General features: G+C 38.2%; 1 protein-coding gene across 1 annotated transcript in view; it reads left to right on the top strand.

The window, feature by feature from the left end:
* Positions 1-21,135, top strand: part of LOC120514944 — a 49,685-nt gene that overhangs the window by 17,309 nt on the left and 11,241 nt on the right. Inside the window, exon 2 of the mRNA XM_039735606.1 lies at positions 8,140-8,201. Coding sequence (XP_039591540.1) covers positions 8,141-8,201 — 61 coding nt within the window. The 5' untranslated portion in view covers position 8,140. The remainder of the gene's footprint in view (positions 1-8,139; positions 8,202-21,135) is intronic.

The raw sequence follows: 21,135 nt of genomic DNA, 5'->3' as shown, positions 1-21,135 counted from the left end.
TGATTTTAGAATTTATTTTACCTTCAATAGCATTTTCAGTTTTGAAACAAAGGGTGCACAAAATATCCATTTCATCATCTTTACTAGCATGGCCACAGAAGGTAAGAATTTTTTGACAACACTTTTTGCATGCAAGTGCATCACTCGTTTCCTTTAAACACACACAACACGTATCAGAAACGGAAATCTCTTCGGTAAGCATGTCTTCATCATGTTGGTTTAATCCACTATCGACTATAATCTCATCCATGTTTTTTAAAACAGGCTCTTTTTCTTGCATAATCTGATTAGTTTCACCTTTTTCCATTGTTTGGACGCCTTCTATTGCTTTTTCTAGCTGCTCCTCTGTATTTATGTCTTTTAAAACATCTTCTGGTAGAAAAGACGTTGCAAGCCCTACTTTAGGTTTGCAGCCAAAAAGAGCTTTGTATGGTGTTCTTTTGATCCCAGAATGATAAGCTCTATTTTTCATAAATTCAACGAAACGCAGTTCTTCACTCCAGCGGTCAGATTTATTGTCCTGCATCCAAGTACAGAGCATATTTTCGATATCTTGATTAGCTCTTTCGACACTACCCTGGCTTTGTGAATGGCGAGGCTTCCCATGGACGATCTTCAGTGCTGGCCAAAACTCCTTCAAGCTGGTCACCACATTATTGGCAAATTCCCTACCATTGTCAGACTGTAATATAGATGGCACTCCAAGCAACGAGAATATGTCCACTAGGTTGTAGGCTACTTCTTCAGCTCTTTTTGACGTTAGAGACTTAAGAATCACAAATTTTGTGAGATGATCTTGGTACACCATAATAAATTTGTATTCTCTATCTGGCAATAATAAGATCTACCTGACAACAGGAATTAAATTCGGAAAAAATCATAGGTTTCACAACAATGCCCTTTTTAATACCTTTCTGTTTATTCTGGCAAGGTTGACAAAGGTGGATGTACAGTTCAATATCATGACGTGTAACGTTTTTGTATTTGGTTGAAAGTTCTTTCAACATTCTATCACGTCCTCCATGTCCAATAGCCAAATGAGCTTCATGAAGTACGTGAAATAACTCTGAGTCCGTGATGTAATACTGTATAGTACTGACGCCTTCTTTAACAGGATAAATGAGTTTACTTTTGTTTTCTACAATCATCACATCATAGCGATTCAGCAACCAATAGTCCCTGGGTTCCTCCTTAGTAGTCATTTTGGCTTTTTGTACATCATTTATTAACTTCTGGTAAGTAGTTTCGGTTAAGAAAATACTGTTTTTTGCAGCATTAACTCGAATTTTGGACAGTTCATCGTTGAATCGTTGTTTCATGTCTATAGACCATGACTCCTTCTCCAACATTACAGCTTGCTCCTCCATTTTCATGGAGCACAGTAAAAACAAATTTTTTGTTGAACAAATTTAAGTAAAATTGCATATTTTGACACTCCCGAACAAACCGCAAAGTGCAACTGACAAATTCTAAGCCTGAGGCGCGCGTTAAAAGTCACGTACCTTGCCACGTGATATTCGAAACTAATCGAAGATGTATTTCATACTTTGCTGGTTTCTCATTTGACATTCTATAAAATGCCTAGGAAATGTGTGAAATATGAATCGTTTCATACATTGCCGGCTAGTTTTAGGCATTATATACAATGCCTAGGCATTCTATATATATATATATATATACTAGCAAAATACCAAGGCATGAAAGGAGAAGTAGTGTGTTAAAGAAGCAATGAAAAAGAAAAGGAAACATTTTGAAAATAACGTAACATGATTGTCAATGTAATTGTTTTGTCACTGTTGTGAGTGATGAGTGTTGTTGTCATATATATATATTTACACACAAACATAAACATATATATATACATATCTATACATATACACATATATACATACATATATATATCTACATATATACACATACATATACATACACACATACATACATACACACACATATATACACACAAATACATATATATATACATAAACACACACACACATATATAAACATATATACATATACATACATATCTACATATATACACACACAGCTATTTCGTATCAGTGCAATACGCTGCTTGTTAAAACGGATAACTCCCGCTCTTATGTGCAAGTCTGCGTGGATATTATGAACTATCATATTTGTTCAAGTTCTATTTAAATTTTAAATAGAAGGAATTTTTATTTAGTCGACAGAAATATCTTTGGTAGGAATGGTAAAAACAGACAGGAATATTATTCCTGAATAAATCAACTCAAACCTTAAACAACTTATAATATTTTGCTCTCCATAAAATATATCCTGTCTAAATTATACAAGTTAGAAATAAAGTAAACATTAAAAGAACAAACATTCAAATTTCTTTACTCTTATGTAATTTTATATAAAAATAAACTTAGATTTTAAATATCCCAAAAGATTTTGCTCTCCATAAAAATATATCCTGTCAAAATTATACAAATTCAAATATGAACATGCTGCATAAAAAAACCTGGAAATATAAATAAAATGTGTTCCTTTCAGCAATAACAAATCAAATCATTCAGTTGTCTTTGCTCATATGTCATTTTAGAGCTGGACGCCTGGCATCTTTTTTTGGCCGCAAGTTCGTTTCTGTTTGCTGTGAGGTTCTGTGTTGTGGAGATTCTCAGGATGGATTGCAGGTGCTCATCAGTGAGGCGACTCCTGTGTGCTGTTTTGTTAGTCTTTATCACTGAGAAGAGCTTCTCACACAGATATGTGCTACCAAACATGCACAAGGTTCGAGCCGCATGTAGACGGACTTTTTGTTCTTCAAAGTCACCAAAGCGCCGTGCAAACTCAGTGCGCTCAGTTTATCAGCAAAGTGCGTATTTGGGAACACCGTAGTGACGACTTGGTTCAAGATTACTTGGCAACAGGGAAAGTAGGGCAAGTGGTTGTGTCTCCCATAAAAGTAGCTTCACTTGAAATCACTTCACAGCCGAAGCGCTGCATTATGGGATCTGTAGTTTATTGTGGTACCAGCGCTTCATATACCCGGCCATTAATAACAATAATACAGTATATAAAATGATCTCAAGGGCGGATATAATTACGCTCAGTTTATCAGCAAAGTGCGTATTTGGGAACACCGTAGTGACGACTTGGTTTAACATTACTTGGCAACAGGGAAAGAGGGGAAAGTTGCACTGGTGCATTTGTGTCTCTCATAAAAGCAGCTTCACTTGAAATCACTTTGTGATTGTGCACGGGTAAAACGTCCGCTGAAGTGTCAGATTCTTATTTAATTATTCTGCTTTCTGTATCTTCTGCATTGCATTCAGGTTACCCTGATGTTTTGTCTCATAGTGCCGTCTTAGATTAAATTCTGTAATTACAGCCACATTAGCTCCACAAATGAGACACACGGGTTCAGTAAACATATACTCAGCCTCCCATCGCTTTTAAAGGCTCTATTTTCAGAATGAACTTTTCTCTCCAGCATCGCGTGAGCTAGCTTCGCAATAAGTGTTAACGGCAAGGCAGCTGAAGCGCTGCATTATGGGATCTGTAGTTTATTGTGTTACCAGCGCTTCATATACCCGGGCTTTAATAACAATAATACAGTATATAAAATGATCTCGCTGGCGGATATAATTACACGCCGGCGGATGTGGCCCGTGGCCCTTGAGTTTGACAAATATGGACTAAATAGAACTTGAAAAGATATATTTTTGAAATGTGATCGCAATTCAGATAGAGTTGACGCTACACTACAGCCTGCATCCTCCCTCGCTCTTACTTTTTACCGCTCATCTAATGAATACACTGAGTATGGCTTTACCAAAACAATCATTGATGGCGAATAAAGTATCCATTATTCGAGTATGTAGATCGGGATATATATATACATATATATATATATATACCCGCGTATCGCAGAGAAGTAGTGTGTTAAAAAAGCTAGAAAAGAAAAGGGAACATTTTAAAAATAACGTAACATGACTGTCAATATACAGTATTTGTTTTGTGAGTGTTACTGAGTGTTGCTGTCATCAAGGATTTGATTATCATTATTTCTTTCAATCAGGTTCGTATTTGTAGGATGTGTTGTGTTCAAGTTACATTCCGTGTTTGTCAATCGCTGTAAAGATGACAGGTTTCATTCATCGATTGTTTCTTACTGCATCAATAAACAGCTCGTCTTCTTCTTTATCTGAGACCTGACACACTGCATGCACGGATTTTTTACACTGTCTTCCTTTAGCGGGACATTGACTTTTTCCACCGTGTGCTTTGTTTCCGCAGTAGCTGGATTTATGAATATGCTTATCAGACGCTTCATATTTTTGCTGCCTTTTCAATTGTGTAATTCGGTTTTGTTCAGCCTTTTGGAACTGTTGCTTTTATCTGTGCACTCGCCAGTTCACGGAGCCACTCGTGTACATGCATCGAAGGTTCCCAGCTGTGCTGGTGCCATCTCGCTATGTCCGTGGCTGTATTTAATGTTACCTTAGTCCTGGCACTTAAAACTTTCTCTCGCAGTTTCGCTGAGTTTGTGTCAAACACCACCCTGACCATCTCATCTTCCTCTGCATAAGCACAGTCCTTCACCCGTGAATATTTAGTGGCAGTTTGCTATTGGATTGCCGCTGACGGACGGCCTTATATGGGCAGGCACTAAATTACAAACGCCAGCGGCAGCCTGTCTATGAACTTAATTTAAAGTGTAGGTTTACATCGTGCTTTGTTTCCGAAGTAGCAGAACTCATGAACATGGTTGTATATGTCACTCGCTCGCTTCTTATTGTTTCGCTGCCTTCTCAATTATATAATGCATGTTTTCTTCAGCGCTTTTTTGAGGTCTTCCTGATTTTCTATGTGCTGCGTGATTACGTGGGAGGCGTGATGATGTCACACGAAACTCCGCCCCACGGCGTTCAAGCTCATCTCCATTACAGTAAATGGAGAAAAAGTGCTTCCAGTTATGACCATTACGCGTAGAATTTCGATATAAAACCTGCCCAACTTTTGTAAGGAAGCTGTAAGGAATGAACCTGCCAAATTTCAGCCTTCCACCCACACGGGAAGTTGGAGAATTAGTGATGAGTCAGTGAGTGAGTGAGTGAGTGAGGGCTTTGCCTTTTATTAGTATATATATATACACAAAGTATATATTGTCACAAAAGCCACGATGAGACAAAGCAAGGTTTGGGGCAGCCACCCATATAATTTGTTTTCCTGGCTGCAAATTGTCTTTTCAAATGATAGCACTGCTGTGCACAAAACTGAGTCCAATACAGAACTGAGGGCATAGGGAAAAGGAGGAGGTTTTTAAAGGGGAAGACAGGAAGTGAGATCATAGGGGTCGGGCTCATTGAGGTCTTCAGCCATTGGTTCGAGCCCGGACGTGACATCACAGGGGCCAGAGCCGGCAAGCTCTCCTTCAATAGGCTTGGTCCCGGAAGTGATGTCAGGAGAGCTAGGCAGAATCCCCTGGGAATGGCCTGCAGGCAAGGAAGAAAAAGAGTCAGTGCTCTCTGCCACATCCTGGTATGTCTCAGAACTGTCCTTACCCGAGCCCTTTAGCTGCCTCCCATGTACACGTGTGACAATATATATACACTACTCACAAAAATTAAAGGAACACTTTAAAGAAACACATTAAATACATCAGATCTCAATATGAAGTTGGATATCTATACAAATAACGACAGGGCAATGTCTTAGGAACAAAAGGATGCCAAGTCTTTTAATGGAAAAAAAAGTTTTCTGCCTACAGAGGGCTCAATTGTGTAGACACCCTAAAATCAGAGTGAAATGAAGATGTGGCAGGCTAGTCCATTTTTTCAAAAACTTAATTTCTGCTACTCAAAATGCTTTTCAGTATCTTGTGTGGCCACCACGAGCTTGTATGCATGCTTGACAACGTCGGGGCATACTCCTAATGAGACGATGGATGGTGTCTTGTGGCATTTCCTCCCAGATCTGTATGAGGGCATCCCTGAGCTGTTGTACAGTCTGAGGAGCAACCTGGCGGCGCCTAATGGACCGAAACATAATGTCCCACAGATGTTCTATTGGGTTTAAGTCAGGGGATCGTGAAGGCCATTCAATTGTTTCAATTCCTTCATCCTCCAGGTACTGCCTGCATACTCTTGCCACATGAGGCCGGGCATTGTCGTGCATTAGGAGGAAACCAGGACCTACTGCACCAGCGTAGGGTCTGACAATGGGTTCAAGGATTTCATCTCGATACCTTATGGCAGTCAGAGCACCATTTCCTACGCAGTAGATGTCTGTGCGTCCCTCCATGGATATGCCTCCCCAGACCATCACTGACCCACCACCAAACCTGTCATGTTGAATGACGCTGCAGGCAGCATATCGTTCTCCTTGTCTTCTCCAGACTCTTTCACGTCTATCACAGCTGCTCAGGGTGAACCTGCTCTCGTCTGTAAAAAGTACAGGGGGCCAGTGGCAGACTTGCCAATTCTGGTGTTCTTGAGCAAATGCCAGTCGAGCTCCACGGTGCTGGGCAGTGAGCACAGGGCCCACTACAGGACGTGGGGCCCTCAGGCCATCTTCATGAAGTCTGTTCCTGATTGTTTGGGTAGAGACATTCACACCAGTGGCCCTCTGGAGGTCATTCTGTAGGGCACGAGCAGTGCTCAGCCTGTTCCGCCTTGCACAAAGGAGCAGGTATCGGTCCTGCTGATGGGTTGAGGACCTTCTACGGCCTTGTCCAGCTCTCCGAGAATAACAGCCAGTCTCCTGAAATCTCCTCCATGTTCTGGAGATTGTGCTGGGAGACACATTAAACCTTCTTGCTGCAGCACGTGTGGATGTGCCATCCTGGAGAAGTTGGACAACCTGTGCAACTTCTGTAGGGTTAAGGAATCGCCTCATACTGCCAGTAGAGATGATTACTCAAGCCAAAACTAGCACGAGTGGAAAACCAGCCAAAAAAGATCAAGAGGGAGAAACTTGAAATGACCTCTACATGTAAAACCAGTCCTGTTTTGAGGGTTTTCTAATTTTTCCCACTTTAGTGCACCTGTCGTTAAGTCCATGAACACCAATACAGCTGAAAGTGATTAACAATGACCTTAACCAACCAGAAAATTATCAGACAGGTTTAATTGATTTCATGCCAGGCCCAATAAAAAAAGTGTTCCTTTATATTTTTGTGAGCAGTGTATATATATATATATATATATATATATATATATATATATATATATATATATATATATACTGGAATTTGTTGCAATTTCAAACATCCAAAATAACTAAAGGATGAGTAAGAACTGCTTAAGTTTAATTCTGTAAAACATAGGACAAAACATAAAATGACATCCTAAATTAGATATCTGTTCATTAAAGGACATGTATTCAGTGTGTTAATTTTGTCTGACTTAAGCTTTGTGGAAAAATGAACACCACAATAGAAAACATGTACTAGAGGTTAGCAATGCATATTCCACTGTGGATGAAAACCAGCTTGTGTCTGAAATTAGAGCTTTAAAGGAATACTCAGCCCACAAATTATATTATTTAAATATTTTACAGACCCCATGTAGTTTGTAGTGGTGGAACAAAATATAATTTTATGTTTTCATGGTGAAAGGACATAGCAAAGTTTCTGACAGAATGGGATCCATTAGTGGACAACTGCAGATAATGTGAAAAACATCCACGTAAAAAAGAGAAAAAATCTAATGTTACTCATGTAGCATAATCCAGATATGGTTTGCTCAAAACATGCAATGCATATGCTTTTTAAGTAAAATATTGCTAAATACTCCTGGAGTAAACAATTCAAACCATAAAGAAGAAAACTAAAGCATCACAGGAAAGATGTTTTAAATTTAAGGCCTCTCTCTATAATTCATTGGTCAAGAGTCCTATCATTTTTGGGTAGAATATTCCTTTAAAGAAAACGTATTTTATCTTGTTAGCTCTCTTTTGCTTAAGTAAGAAATTAAGTTCAATACATTTACATTTTACTATTAGGTTTAAAAGTCAAGTGTTTTGTTATAAATCCCATAGTCTATTCATTTTGCTCTCGGATGTTCAAATGTGTATATGCCTGAGTTTCCTTTGACAGAAGCAATCAAGATGGAAGGAATAGAAATCAAACATTATAACTATTTTGGACATTTATTCTTTTATTAGAATGAAGAAAGGATTTTATTTTACTGGATGGGATGTTAATCATGAATCACACAGTCCAGGTGGTAAGTTTTTTTACATAATTCAAATTTGTTTGTAAATCTTTTGAGATGTTTGTCTACGAATAGTAGCTGCATGAAAACGGAAACTGTAAAAACATTTACTTTATTAATGTGCAGGATTATTTGCATGTGTTATTACACCATCAGGTGGCACTACATGTCATTGCAACTTTTCTAAAGCAGTTCCTGTATTCCGTATCTATACGGTGAAGTGGGCCATATAGGAAAGGCTGGGTCATTCAGAGACAGACCTGGTGTCTAGTCCTTCTTACAGCTTGGCTAAAATTAGGTAATGGTACAACTACAGATTGGTGATTTATGCGTGACTCCGATTCGGGAAGTGACACCTATCATAGTAGAGAGGCTGTTGAACCTGATGCTTAGTATTGCAATGCAGATGAAATTGGCTAACTGAAATAGTAAAGCTATTATACTTTAGCAAAGCACTTTGAGCTACTGTTTGTATGAAAATGTGCTATATAAATAAATGTTGTTGTTGTTGTTGTAGAACTGGAGGAAAGAAAATGAGCAAAAGGAGTGACATTAAAAAAAGTGAACCCAAAATAATAAAATTACTCCACTTTAGAATAAACAAGTATGTTTCTATAGGTGCATAATCAATTCTGGCAGTTGAGGCAAAGTGGAGTGTGTTTATTATTATTCATCAAAACATCAAAACTAAAATGTGTATCAAAAAGTCACAGTCAAAGAAAAAGTTCTTTATACAGGAAAGCCATTTTAAAAAAGATTCGCCAAACAAACATCATGGGCCTCATGCCTAACGCCATGCGTAGAATTTACACTATAACTTGGCGTACGGACAAGAATGGAAATGTGCATACGCACAAAAAATTCAGATGCAGAAAACCATGCATAAGCCAACTTCCTTGCACTTCTGCTTCCGCCCCTCCCAGACTCCTCCCAGAACAATGCCTCTATGAATATACAATCAATATAAATTTTCCCTTAAGTTCAGCATTCTGTGAAAAGACAATGGCAAAAGCACGGGGAAAAAAGAAGAATATCAGCGAATGCCAAGTGTAGGCAAAGAAACTAACTATTTGTTGTTTTAAGCAGTTGTATAAACAACAAAAAGAAGTCAATCGAAAGTTCAAGTTCAGAAAGTTGCACAGTACCCGAAATAAAAAAAAGAAGCTGTCAGATATCAAAGTCACCGTGAAAAGGCGAGTCACAGCACATTATTTCAGTGTCATATGGAAGCTTATTAGGGTACAAAAAAAAGAAAAAAATATTAGGGACACTGTGGGGAAAAAAAGCTTGAAATGTCAACTTTAACATTGAAATTTCCACTTTAATCACGTAGTTTATTTTGTCATTAAAGTAGAACGTCATCAACTTAATCTTAAAGTATTTTAATTTACTAGTTTCTCACATCCCATTGTAACTAAAGTAGCAGGTTAAATTCTTCATTTTCTATGTGTTCTTCTATGTACTCTATGCACTACTGTATGTGTGTGAATCACTACTTGCTCCTTCAATGGGCTTTCTCTTACGCAGACAGGACACAGAATACATTACATTCTTGATATTACAGCTCTCTGAACAATTTAAATACTAGGATGTATACTTGATATCATTTTCATGATGAAATAAATTAAAGCATGAATTAAACAGGGGGCCACAGTGGTGCAGCGGTAGTGACGAGCTGGTGCCCTGTCCAGTGATTGTTCCTGCCTCCTGCAAGATGCTTGCTTTGCCTTGCGCGACCTTTGATGAAGTAATTTATTGCAGCAGTACTGTCTCTTTCAAATGTACTAACCCCCAATTTCTGTCCTTCTTCTTCTTTCTCTAAGTAACCAATCGCCATACAATCAGTTCAGTAATAGACGTTTAAGCCATCTGTAAGCTGAGAATGCTGATTCTTCAAAACTTTTAAGGAACATTAAAATATACATGTTTAATTATTCCATCCATTTATCCATCCAGGGTCACGCCAGCCCCAGCAAGCATACAGCACGAGGCAGGAAAAATCCCTGAACGTGGTACTAGTTCATCGTACTGCTGTCCACCATGTCTACACATTTAATAAAAATATTAATTATATAAATGAAGTTAAAAATATATCTGTATAATGTAATATATACACTTTACTGCATTTCATCTTAAAAATTATATCAAGAGCCCCAAGAAGATAGCACCTGGAAATCTAAATCGACTTAGAATCCAGTCGTCATTATCTGTAAATCTGTGCTCTCTTCTATTGAATTGAATTGAATTCCTTTATTGTTATTGCGTGGTACAATGAGATTCGATATGCAAATCCCTCATTAACTTATTTTCCACTTAAATGGTAAAATAACTACAACAACAATAATAATAATATGATTAAAAAAAGGAAAAATATACAATATGAAAGCCTAAGTGGCTCAGGTTGTGCAATATTACAACTGTAATCCAAATTTACAGTGAGATAATTGTACTTTTAAGTACAAACGGTTCTACCGGGAGCACTTGGTGGACTGATTGAGTGTGTTTATATCGCATGGGATGAAACTGTTTCTGAACTGCGAGGTCCCTACAGGAAAGGCTCTGAAGAGTTAGTCAAATGGGAGAGGTTCAAAAAGACTGTGCACATGGCTGAGGCAGCGTATGCTAGGAGCTGTAGTCTGAGATTTCTCTCCGCTCTTGACACAATCTGCCATAGAGCTTTCCGATCAGGTGCTGTAGAGCTGTGATTCAACACTCAGATACAGTGGGTTAAAGTACTAAGTGGTGCACTGAGAGTTACAACGCTAAAGCAGCTATAGTATTTGGAATAGTTTGGCCATTCCATGCACCATTATATGGTTACAGGTTGATTACAATCTGATGCCTTAAACTAAAAAATGATATGCGGATAATGTCAGTGTATTTGATCAGTGTCAAGGATGTGAATCTAAAAAAATAAAGAGAAGACACCCAGGAACAGTAGCACTGCTTTGACTTTGCTGGGTGCTGCCAGTTTGCAAAACCGAGCCAAAAGCATGCGTACACTATGGTTTGAGCTGGAGTGTGAATGTGTGTGGCTTCACGCCAAGTTCAGTTTATATACATTGCAATGTGGGCGTGGAAATGAGCGTACACAACATTTTTGTCATACATACCATTTATACATGAGGCCCCTGGTGTTATCACTAATCTGGATGAGAAGGAGATACATGAATGATAACACGTAACACGCATTTCTAGTAAGTTTCTGAATAGTAGCCGCAAAATAGCGGTGTCAATGAGAAATAAAAATGACATCAAAATATTTTAACTACTTTAAATACTGCCGAATTTAAATCCAAAAACCATTGCTGGTTTGAATTTGTTATACTTCAAAATCCAAAATCAGTCCAAAATATCAAAGTAAAACAAAACAGAAACTCTCAGAAAATTAAAATGGGACCAATTAAAAAGACGCATAGAAATTAAAGATAATATTATGTTTCAAATGGCATCTCTTAAAGACAACAGAGAAGAGAGGTGGTCCCAGCACACAAGCCTAAGAGACAGCATCACTAATCGCAAAGGAGAATGATGGAGCACTGCCTTAAAACTTTAAGGATGCTGTGCTCAATAATAGTAGTGGTGTTTCCTACATCAAATGACATTAAAATATAATTTACAACTTACGTTAAGGCTGTTTTTAAGTTGAGTTTGATGAATTCATATTATCACATCTTTAGATCCATCTCATTTCATTTTTACACTTTTTTAATCAGTCAACAAATTAGACACAACCACTAATTCCTTTTGTTGCTTCCAGCCAACTTTCCGTGTATGCCACCTAAAGCTAGAGTATATAGCATTATTGTCATTCTCTCCTTCAGGATGCAATTAAATTATTAAAACGTGATTCGGACAAGATACAAGAATGAAGGTGGAATCAGCAAAGAAACATTAGGAGGTCACGTATCAGTATCTGAACGGTGAGACAGAGAGCAATATTATCCTCTCAATTTATTCCAGGAGAACAAAATCAGGAGGCATTATCAAAGTTGAAGGCAGGCAGCTAGCAGACAGCACAAAATAAATTCAAGCCAGCAAACCACAGCCACAATGAAGTAGGCATTTCTTTCACTCGTTGCTTACATTGCGTCTTGCCCCCCCCCACTGGCTGTTTGCCAAAGGTGCTTTGAATTTGAGCAGACCTTGTCATTCAGTTATGTTTGTAAAACCAGAGCAGCACAATTCATATGCAGATAGTCTGCCAATCCCAACGATAAACACGTCAAAGAGCTACTCCAGTTGATTAGGCCCAGAACAAGTTCATAGAAAACAAATTGATTGGGTATTATTATCTACCTCGCAAGGCCGGAAAAGGCTTTGTAGGGAACCTGGATTGAGTGGCCTGTGTGGACCATAGAGAAAAAATATTGATGCTCAAACAATTAAAAGATTGATATTAAATATCTTGCATTATTTCTCTATTTCTTCAATCAATGAAAAGTGCATTTATTTAATATACTGTAGCAAGTTTTCATTGCAGACTGTCCTGAAAAACTTATAGGAAGGTAGACAACAAAGTCCTTCTGGCATTTGATTCTGCATTATTATTGTTGTTCTTTTTGGGCGTTTGTTTAAAAATTAATTGCACCCATTTTATTACTTTTTGCTGGGACACGCAGGGTTGTAGGTATATCAATGCATGCACAAGAGGCATTTTATGTTAGTGGTCTTCTTATTTAAGTACAACTCCCACATGTATAAATCACCTGTACTATACATTGAAGTCTTAATAATAGAAAAGTATTGGTTGTAAGTAGTGTTGATCGGTGCATATTGCCAAAGTGTTTTTTGCAGCAAATTAGCTGGGTTCACCCTTCACCTTACATGGCCAATTTTGTAGGGAGAAAGCCTAAGGACTCTAGTTATAATAATTACCCACTGAGCCAGGGATTAGTGCTAAACGTGTTGTAACGCCTTCTCTCTTCCTAACTGTACAGAATGGAAGATTGATGGCCGTTCCACCATCGATGTCACTTCCATTATCCACCCTCCTGGACCCGCCCCTTCCTGCTTGGAACTCATATGACTAGAAGGTCAGCCATTTTGAGGCAGTTCAGTTCTGAGCTCATGTCTGATAAGACGTTAACCGCAACTTCTTGCATGTTTTTCATTGTCTTAATTCAACCCTTTGATGTTGTTTTGTTTGATCTTCACACAGGCAAAACATACATGCATGTGATCTGTAAGTGTACTTCACCTCACACTTTATGATGTTGCCCAAACTGCTTTGCGTATATGCAAGTCATTTATTGCATGTACACACATGATGTCACTTATTAATTAACCTGGATTTCCTTCCTGTATGTGTTAAAAAATACAAGAATCAATCCTGAAGTATATTTTTGAGGGGTATATAAACTGACCATAATGAGAATATTATGAAAATGCTTTTCTGTTCTGCATAGAATTATTCTAAGTTGTGTTTTCACTGCTCGATTAAACATTTTATGCTCTTTGCTATGTAGTGCAGATTGGGTAGTGACAGGGATGATACCCCAGAGTCTATAACACTGGTCCGTTGCATTACAATCTCTAGTTAGTCGTGGTGATAGGCGCTTGGGAGATGCAGGAAAAGATGAAGGGCTTGGCGTATAATCTTATCAAGGTGCTGTGGTTAGCACTGCTGTCTCATAGCTGAAGTCACATTTTGGCCTCAATAATCGGTCCAGCGTAGTTGGCAGAAGCTTCCAAAGAACTCTGGGACACCTGAAAGACCACTGTACAAATATAATATGCTCAAAACTAATTTGCTTTCTCTTTTCCTATTGATTTCAATGCATTTTTCTGAGTTTGCCAAAATTCTTAAGCATTTCCAAATTTTTGCTAAACTTGAGTCAAAGCCAATTCAGCAGGGTTCGCTCATCACTAGCCTTAAATCAAAAATAGCAAATACGTTCACAGACAGCCTAACTAAAATAACTAAAAAGTTTGGCTTTTGTTTCAATATTTAATGATTTAGAAATGATTGCAGCCTGTTTGTTTAATGACTGTGCCTTTTGAATGAACTATGAATCCTATAAAACACTGTGTCTTAAATCTCTCTCACTCAGATGTAAAAGGCATTAGCGCCATGAAGACTGGTCATTCAATGGACAGATCTATGTAGTTACAGACAGAAGCAGTATTGTGAATGTGGTAGAGAGTCTGCTTTATTTTACTTCACTGGTAAGCCAGTACAATTGTGCGGCATGCAAAAGGCTTTGGTCCCATTACACCTGAGCTGCCCCCACACCACTTGCATCCTTTCAGATGCGGAATTTTTAGTAAAAGGCTGCTTTTTAGCTTCGAAGCTGTCAACACCAAAATCCCAGAACATGATCTGTACTGATTACCCCATATAGACTTGCTGAGACAATTAAGATCTTCTGTCTCGTTATCAAGTAGTTTTGAACATTCATTTTATTTCATGACTAGAGGTTGAAGACCTGCTGTATTTTATCTTTTTTTTTTCTACTGCAGAAATACTCCTGTATTCATTCTCTGAAACAAACTCTGGGCTTTACTGTATTTACTGTGATCTTACTGACTTTACTGTGCTACTGTTTGTCAAATTAATTTCCAAATTACATTTGCAGTGCATTGTTCTCTTATTCTGATGAGAATCTGCTTTTTTCAGACTCCTGATTTTTTTTCTTTGTTCTTCTACATATTTGGTTTCTTTCTTCTGAAATTCTCTTCAGCAGCTTTTGTTCATACTGTACTTGAATCCTGTATGCTCTGAAAAGCACTACATGATGGTTCATTGTTTTAAATTGTACTACTGTATATAAATAAACACTACCTGAGATTAACCGATAAGGCACAAGTTTGAACAGTGGCTGCCTTAATTGGCTTTCTAGTTAGATTCAGAAGCTAGCATTCACAATTTGGACAGTACTGTCAAGAATTTGCCTCATTCATCCATTTTGTGCACCAGTTTATTTATTTTAGACCAAAGAAAAACCCAGTAGCATCAGGTACAAGACAGGAAGTAGTGCTTGACTAAGCACCAGTCTTTTGCAGGGTTTTTTATTTACCTGATTGCAAAATTAAAGTGGGCAGCACAGTGGGGCAGTGGTAGCACTGCTGCTTCGCAGTTAGGAGACCCGGGTTCGCTTCCCGGGTCCACCCTGCGTGGAGTTTGCATGTTCTCCCCGTTCCTCCCACAGTCCAAAGACATGCAGTGTAGGTGCATTGGCGATCCTAAATTGTCCCTAGTGTGTGCTTGATGTGTGTGTGTGCCCTGCGGTGGGCTGACACCCTGCCTGGGGTTTGTTTCCTGGCTCCAGCAGACCCCCATGACCCTGTAGTTAGGATATAGCTGGATGGATAAAATTAAAGTTCCTCATTGGCAAACAGGAAAATTAGCTAGAATTTTAAAATTAATTTAAAGACCAGCTTCATATTTGACATTTCATAAGGTTTTCATTAAGGCCCATAGAGCAAATATTTGTTCTTGTTAATCCATGTCATACTTTAGATTTCTTCCTGTATTGGAGCTCTAGGCAATAATTTTATTTGAAAGTATCTGGAGCATGCTTGTTTTAATAATCAGAATAATTCTATTTTATTTAAAAGGAATTTGTAAAATGTTAAATGAGTAAACTATTTATGTGTGAGAAGAGAACTGCCAATACTAGACAGTTAACTCTGTTGTACAAGGCAGACATCTTAAAGAGAGAAAGAGAATGAAAGGTATTTTCAAATAAGGTGATGCCTGAGGAGATTCCCCATGGACATTAGACGGCAGATGACCTAGAAGGTGACAGGGGCCTTGACATTCTAGTTAAACAAGAAAGCTCAGATAAACAAGACTCTCCTCTGCTTGAGCCGTCCAGAGCACCCATTTCTTGCAGATGCATTGTCTGCCTTGTACCTCTGCCTAAATGGACATTGGTTGTCAGCTCTCGCAAACACAAGCACTCCGACACAATCAAACCTGCTTGATTTTGTCATTGCAAGCTGAAGATTGGTCTGACTGAATCTCTGGGGATGTCACACAGCACAACTGACGGTCAAGGGGAATGCACCACGGCTCTCTCCAACTCAATAAGATTAATAAGACTGAAAAGTGCTGAAAAGTCATGTGGTGTGATGGAGGCTTTACAGAGAGAGAGAGGCGCCATGGCCGTCTGACTTCACCTAATTAAATGAGTTTCTCAGTCAAGTAATGGGGATGAGCAGAAGTGATGAAAGACAGCCTGCTGATTGGTGTTGCTTCTTCGCTTCTTTGTTATTCAATGCCACTCATCTTGTAATTGTATTTCAATTCTGCTTACTGTTTACATGATTTTGGATTATGGATCCTTATTAATTATCTCTGTCTGATGCACGTGTTTTATTTTAGGCACAGCTCTAATTTTGTCTCATGCTGCCAGCTGAGGATGAAGGAGTTTAATTTTGTTCTCTGGCCTTGAGCCTTGGCTTTTGTTCTTCTGGAGACAATTTAGGAGACATGCACCGAGAGAGCAACTGCATACCAGGGAACAATTGATGTTGTTTAGGCATGACAGCCAGATAGCAGTTTGGGGTTTTGTCTACTAGGGAGATCCAAGATGTCTCTTACTGACATAAGAGTAATGCCAAGAAGGCAGAAAACCTCAAGGATAAAAGGTGGTACTAAACAACTCTGAACCAAGGCTGGTGGGATTTACTCTCTATGTAAGGAAACCAGAAAGCTGAGCGACTGAGTACTTTAAAAACCCCAATGCACTGGGGAAAAGGGACAACAGGGACTACTAGAAATACTAGTCAAAAAAGGATACTACAAGAAGATTGGTTTAACAAAATGCAAGGCCACAGAACAAGACCAATAAAGACAAGAATGTTGTCTGTGTTACTGTATATTATAGCAGGGTTTAGTAACTGGCTTGTATTTGTTTTGTTGTTGTTTTTGTTTAGTTTCAATTATTATTTTTAATTTTCCTGTGTTCTGTTTTTTCTTTTTAATTATTCAGCTATTAGGTACTGTCTCTTTCAAGTGGCATTCATTCCTTCTTCTTTGTGGGTGGAGCCCAGAGAGGCGGTGCCACCCTGACATCACTACTGCTGGATCCTCCTCTGGCTTCATAAATTAGCCATAGAGAAGGATCCGGAAGTGCTTCATTGTCATTTCAAACAGTGCATTCCCTGTGTACTGATTTTCTGGTTGTTGGATTTTCATGGATTCTGTCTATTCGATTTATGATTTGGTACTTGCCCACATTGAGATGACTTCTGGATAAACCATTTTTCCTTTATCTGCCATTTTTGTATTTCTTTGCATTTATAAAAATAACTATCTTTAATCATAATAACCCTTCTTTGGTCTTGTTCACCCTAGCTAAATGTTTTTCAGTTTCTCTTACTAGATAGATAGATAGATAGATAGATAGATAGATAGATAGATAGATAGATAGATAGATAGATAGATAGAACTTTATTTGTCCCCAGCAGGAATTTTAGCTTTTTTTAACAATGGCTGTTTAAATAAATAAATAACTATACACACTTAAAATGACTATAAAGAAAGAAAAATAAAAAGAAAGAAAAGTTCTGGTCTGGCCATCCCAGTCCCAGTGAGGCATTATGCAGACATCTTGCTGTTAGTATAAAGGAGCCCCAGTAGCGTTTCTTTGACACATTTCTGCTGAATAATTTGTTGCCTGTATGTCCACAGCGTTAGTGTGTCAGTCAGAGGTTGTGTAGCATTGTTCATAATTTTGTTTTAATTCTCTTCCTTGCTACTACCTCCAGTTGGTCCAAAATACATCCCATAACTGAGTTTGCCCTTTTATTTAACTTGTTGATTCAGGGGGCCTCTCTTGAAGTGATGTTACTAGCCCAGCACACCACAATGTAGAAAATCACATTGGCCTTCTCAACGTTGTAGAAGATGTGAAGGATGTCACCACACACATTAAAGGAACATAGCCACCTAAGGAAAATTAGCCTGCTCTGCCCTTTCTTATATTGTTCTTCTGTGTTCACATACCAGTCCAACCAGTCATTAATGTGGACCCCAGAGTACTTGTAGGAGTGGACCATCTCTACATCCACTCATTGAATAGTGACAGCGAGAAACAATTACCAGTTCAATGATTTTACTGATGTTAAGATGCAGACAATTCTCTTTGCACCTAGAAATAAGTTCTCCATCTGACTCCTGTACTCATTCGCATTTTCAATACACCCCATAAATGCATAATCATCTGAGAATTTCTGCAAATGACATGACTTGGTATTATATTTTAAGACTGAGGTGTGGAGACAGGACTAATCCTTGTGGTACTCCAGGGTTGCTCACATCTGTTATCAGAAACACAGTCCTTGAGTCTCAGAAACTGCGGCCTGCAGGACAGTCTATTGTCCAGGACACCATAGGCTCATCCACCTGCCTATCTCTGAGTTTATCCCTTAACAGGGATTGTTGGATGGTACTGAAGGTAGAAGAGGATTAAAAAACACAATCCTCACAGTGCTGCCAGCTTCGTCCAGGTGAGAATAAGCCTTGTGGAGCAGACAGATAATTGCATCCTACAGTCTAATCTAGACAAACTGCAGTGGGTCCAGTGGTCGAGTCTCTAAAAGGTCTTCCTGATGTGAGATGTACTGTAAGTGAAAGGCTATTCAGTGTATTTTGTGGCATATTGTTGAATATTAAAAAAAAATGCGTGAAACTTTGAAAGCCAGAGCCCATTTTAGGCCTGTGTAGATCAATACCAGCCCTGTCAAATTTGTCTGTCTGGGGTGGAAGTTGTTTACGGATATTTTACAAGCCCATGCCCTCAACGCTGTAAACGTATACTCAGTTCTTATCAGTCTGCATTGATTGTTTAAACTTTGAGTAACTTCAGTTAGACATCATCCATTTCCTCTATTAAGAGAAAGTCTGCCTACTGTCTATATACTCCATATGTTCTGTATACTCTGGGTTCATCTGTGCCCAATGAATGTCTAGAGTAAGAATAAAATATATTTATGTTCAAGTTTTCTTCTTTGTCTCTCTCTTGATAGAGATCAGTCCCTAATGCACCATTGATTATTGTTTCCAAAAGCCTTTCAAAATCTAAATGTCATATTGTAGATAGCACTTGTAATTAACTGGAAGTTATACGACACAGTCAGCACACAAATCCCGATCAGCTTATTTCTTAACTTCACTTTGTAAAAAGAAATTGAAAACCACCTGTGAAATCCCTGGCTTTAGCAGTCAAAGAATCTGTTATTGTCGGAATAGCGATACAAAGAGCTAAATATATATAAAGATTACACTAACTCCTAATTAATGTGTGGTGACAGCAGAGGATGTGTTTTTCATTCACAGTAGGTGCCACAAGCCTTAAGCATCCAAGACTTGATCCTTTTCTTTCTTTAATAATAATACTTGAAAAAATAACATACAATTATGTACATATTTGCTGAGATTGAATAGAAAAGGATTTTATTTATGAGACGTTTTTCATATACAGTATATTTATAAATATATTTGGCATATTTAACAGAAAGATCAATCATTTTATGCAATAGCATCAGAAGATGTATTATTTTGTGTGGTATAAATTTCTTTCTGGCTCTGCAGTAGACTAGTATCCCGTCCAAGGGTGTTTCCTACCTTTCACCCAGTGCTACTAGATGAAGGCAAAAAACATGAAAATATATGAATTCCATTAACAGAATATGCTTGAATAAGTACACAACAAGTTACTCTAAATTGCCACAGGATTTGTAACTGTGAATGTGTACTTGAGTGTGTCTTGTGGTAGGCCAATGCCCTGTCCAGTGCTAGTTTCATCCTTGCATTCAGTTCTGCTGAGGTAGGCCTCCGCTCTCCACAACCCTCAACTGTAATGCATGTGGTGAAAATTGGCTTCATTTTGCCCCTTTTTTCCTTCTGATTTTCTTTTGAAGCATATGGGTTCAACTATACCCATATTCAGAGGAGGGGGGCTCACAAGATAAATCATAAAACCCATGGCACCTCTCTGTTCTCCAGAAACCTGATTACATTACTGGCTCCCTGAGTTTCAATAACCTTAAAGATTACTTTAAGAAGTTAATTCTTTTCATCTGCTGATTGGTGGCATAGTTGCCAGATTGGCCGGTTTCACATCCAAGTGGACTATTTTTAAATCCATCATGCGTGAAAAATTGCATAGAATTATCTCTTCATTTTTGCCTATTTATCTTATGTGTGAGAAAAAAAAGCTTATTTGCAGCTCCATGCTCCTTTGAGCTCCTTTTATTTTCATATTATGACAGTGAAATGTCACATAACCTCCTTTTTTAAAATTTAAAACTTGTCAGTTTCAAAAACAATTACCTTCAACCTCTGACATTGCAGTCACAAGTACTATTACCCCATTACTGAAAAAAATGTGTATTGCATTAGGTATCAACCAGTTGCAGCTGATAAAGCAGTCGGTCTAAAACAAAGTAAAAATGGGACAGGAATGCAGAGCAGTGCAGAGGCAACAAATACTGTAGCTAATGATGTTTACCTGAGGTGCAATTATTGAGTTCATAAGGATTACTTCTGAATGCTTTGAAATCAATTCCGGTTTTTTAGTGTGATGTACCTCCTAATTCATGGATGATGAGTAAATTTCCACAATATAACATTCTTGTCTTGATGTATATTTGTGGAAAATGTTGAGGTGTTTGGCCCTCTAGACCTGAAAAACATTTATTTGTAGGCCAATTATGTGCAGGAAATTATTCAGCAAAAAAGATCAGAAGGACTTAAAGTTGTGCATGCCACATCAGCCAACTTCAGGGGTTCACCCTCAAATGGGATACAAGGGGTCAAAGTTACTCCACTTCACAAAATTTCAAAGAAATAGGTCTCGGTAAAATGTGGCATGTGGAGCATCATTTTATACTATTTTGATTTAGATGATCATGAATATGTTAATATTTTTGATATTTCATTCTTTACTGTAGCCATCTACAAGCCACTCCTAGAATGTTACAAATGACAAATTTC

The sequence above is a fragment of the Polypterus senegalus genome, chromosome 14 (genome assembly GCF_016835505.1).
Source record: "Polypterus senegalus isolate Bchr_013 chromosome 14, ASM1683550v1, whole genome shotgun sequence".
NCBI classification, from domain to species: Eukaryota; Metazoa; Chordata; class Cladistia; order Polypteriformes; family Polypteridae; genus Polypterus; species Polypterus senegalus.
This window is presented reverse-complemented; position numbering and strand designations above follow the sequence as displayed.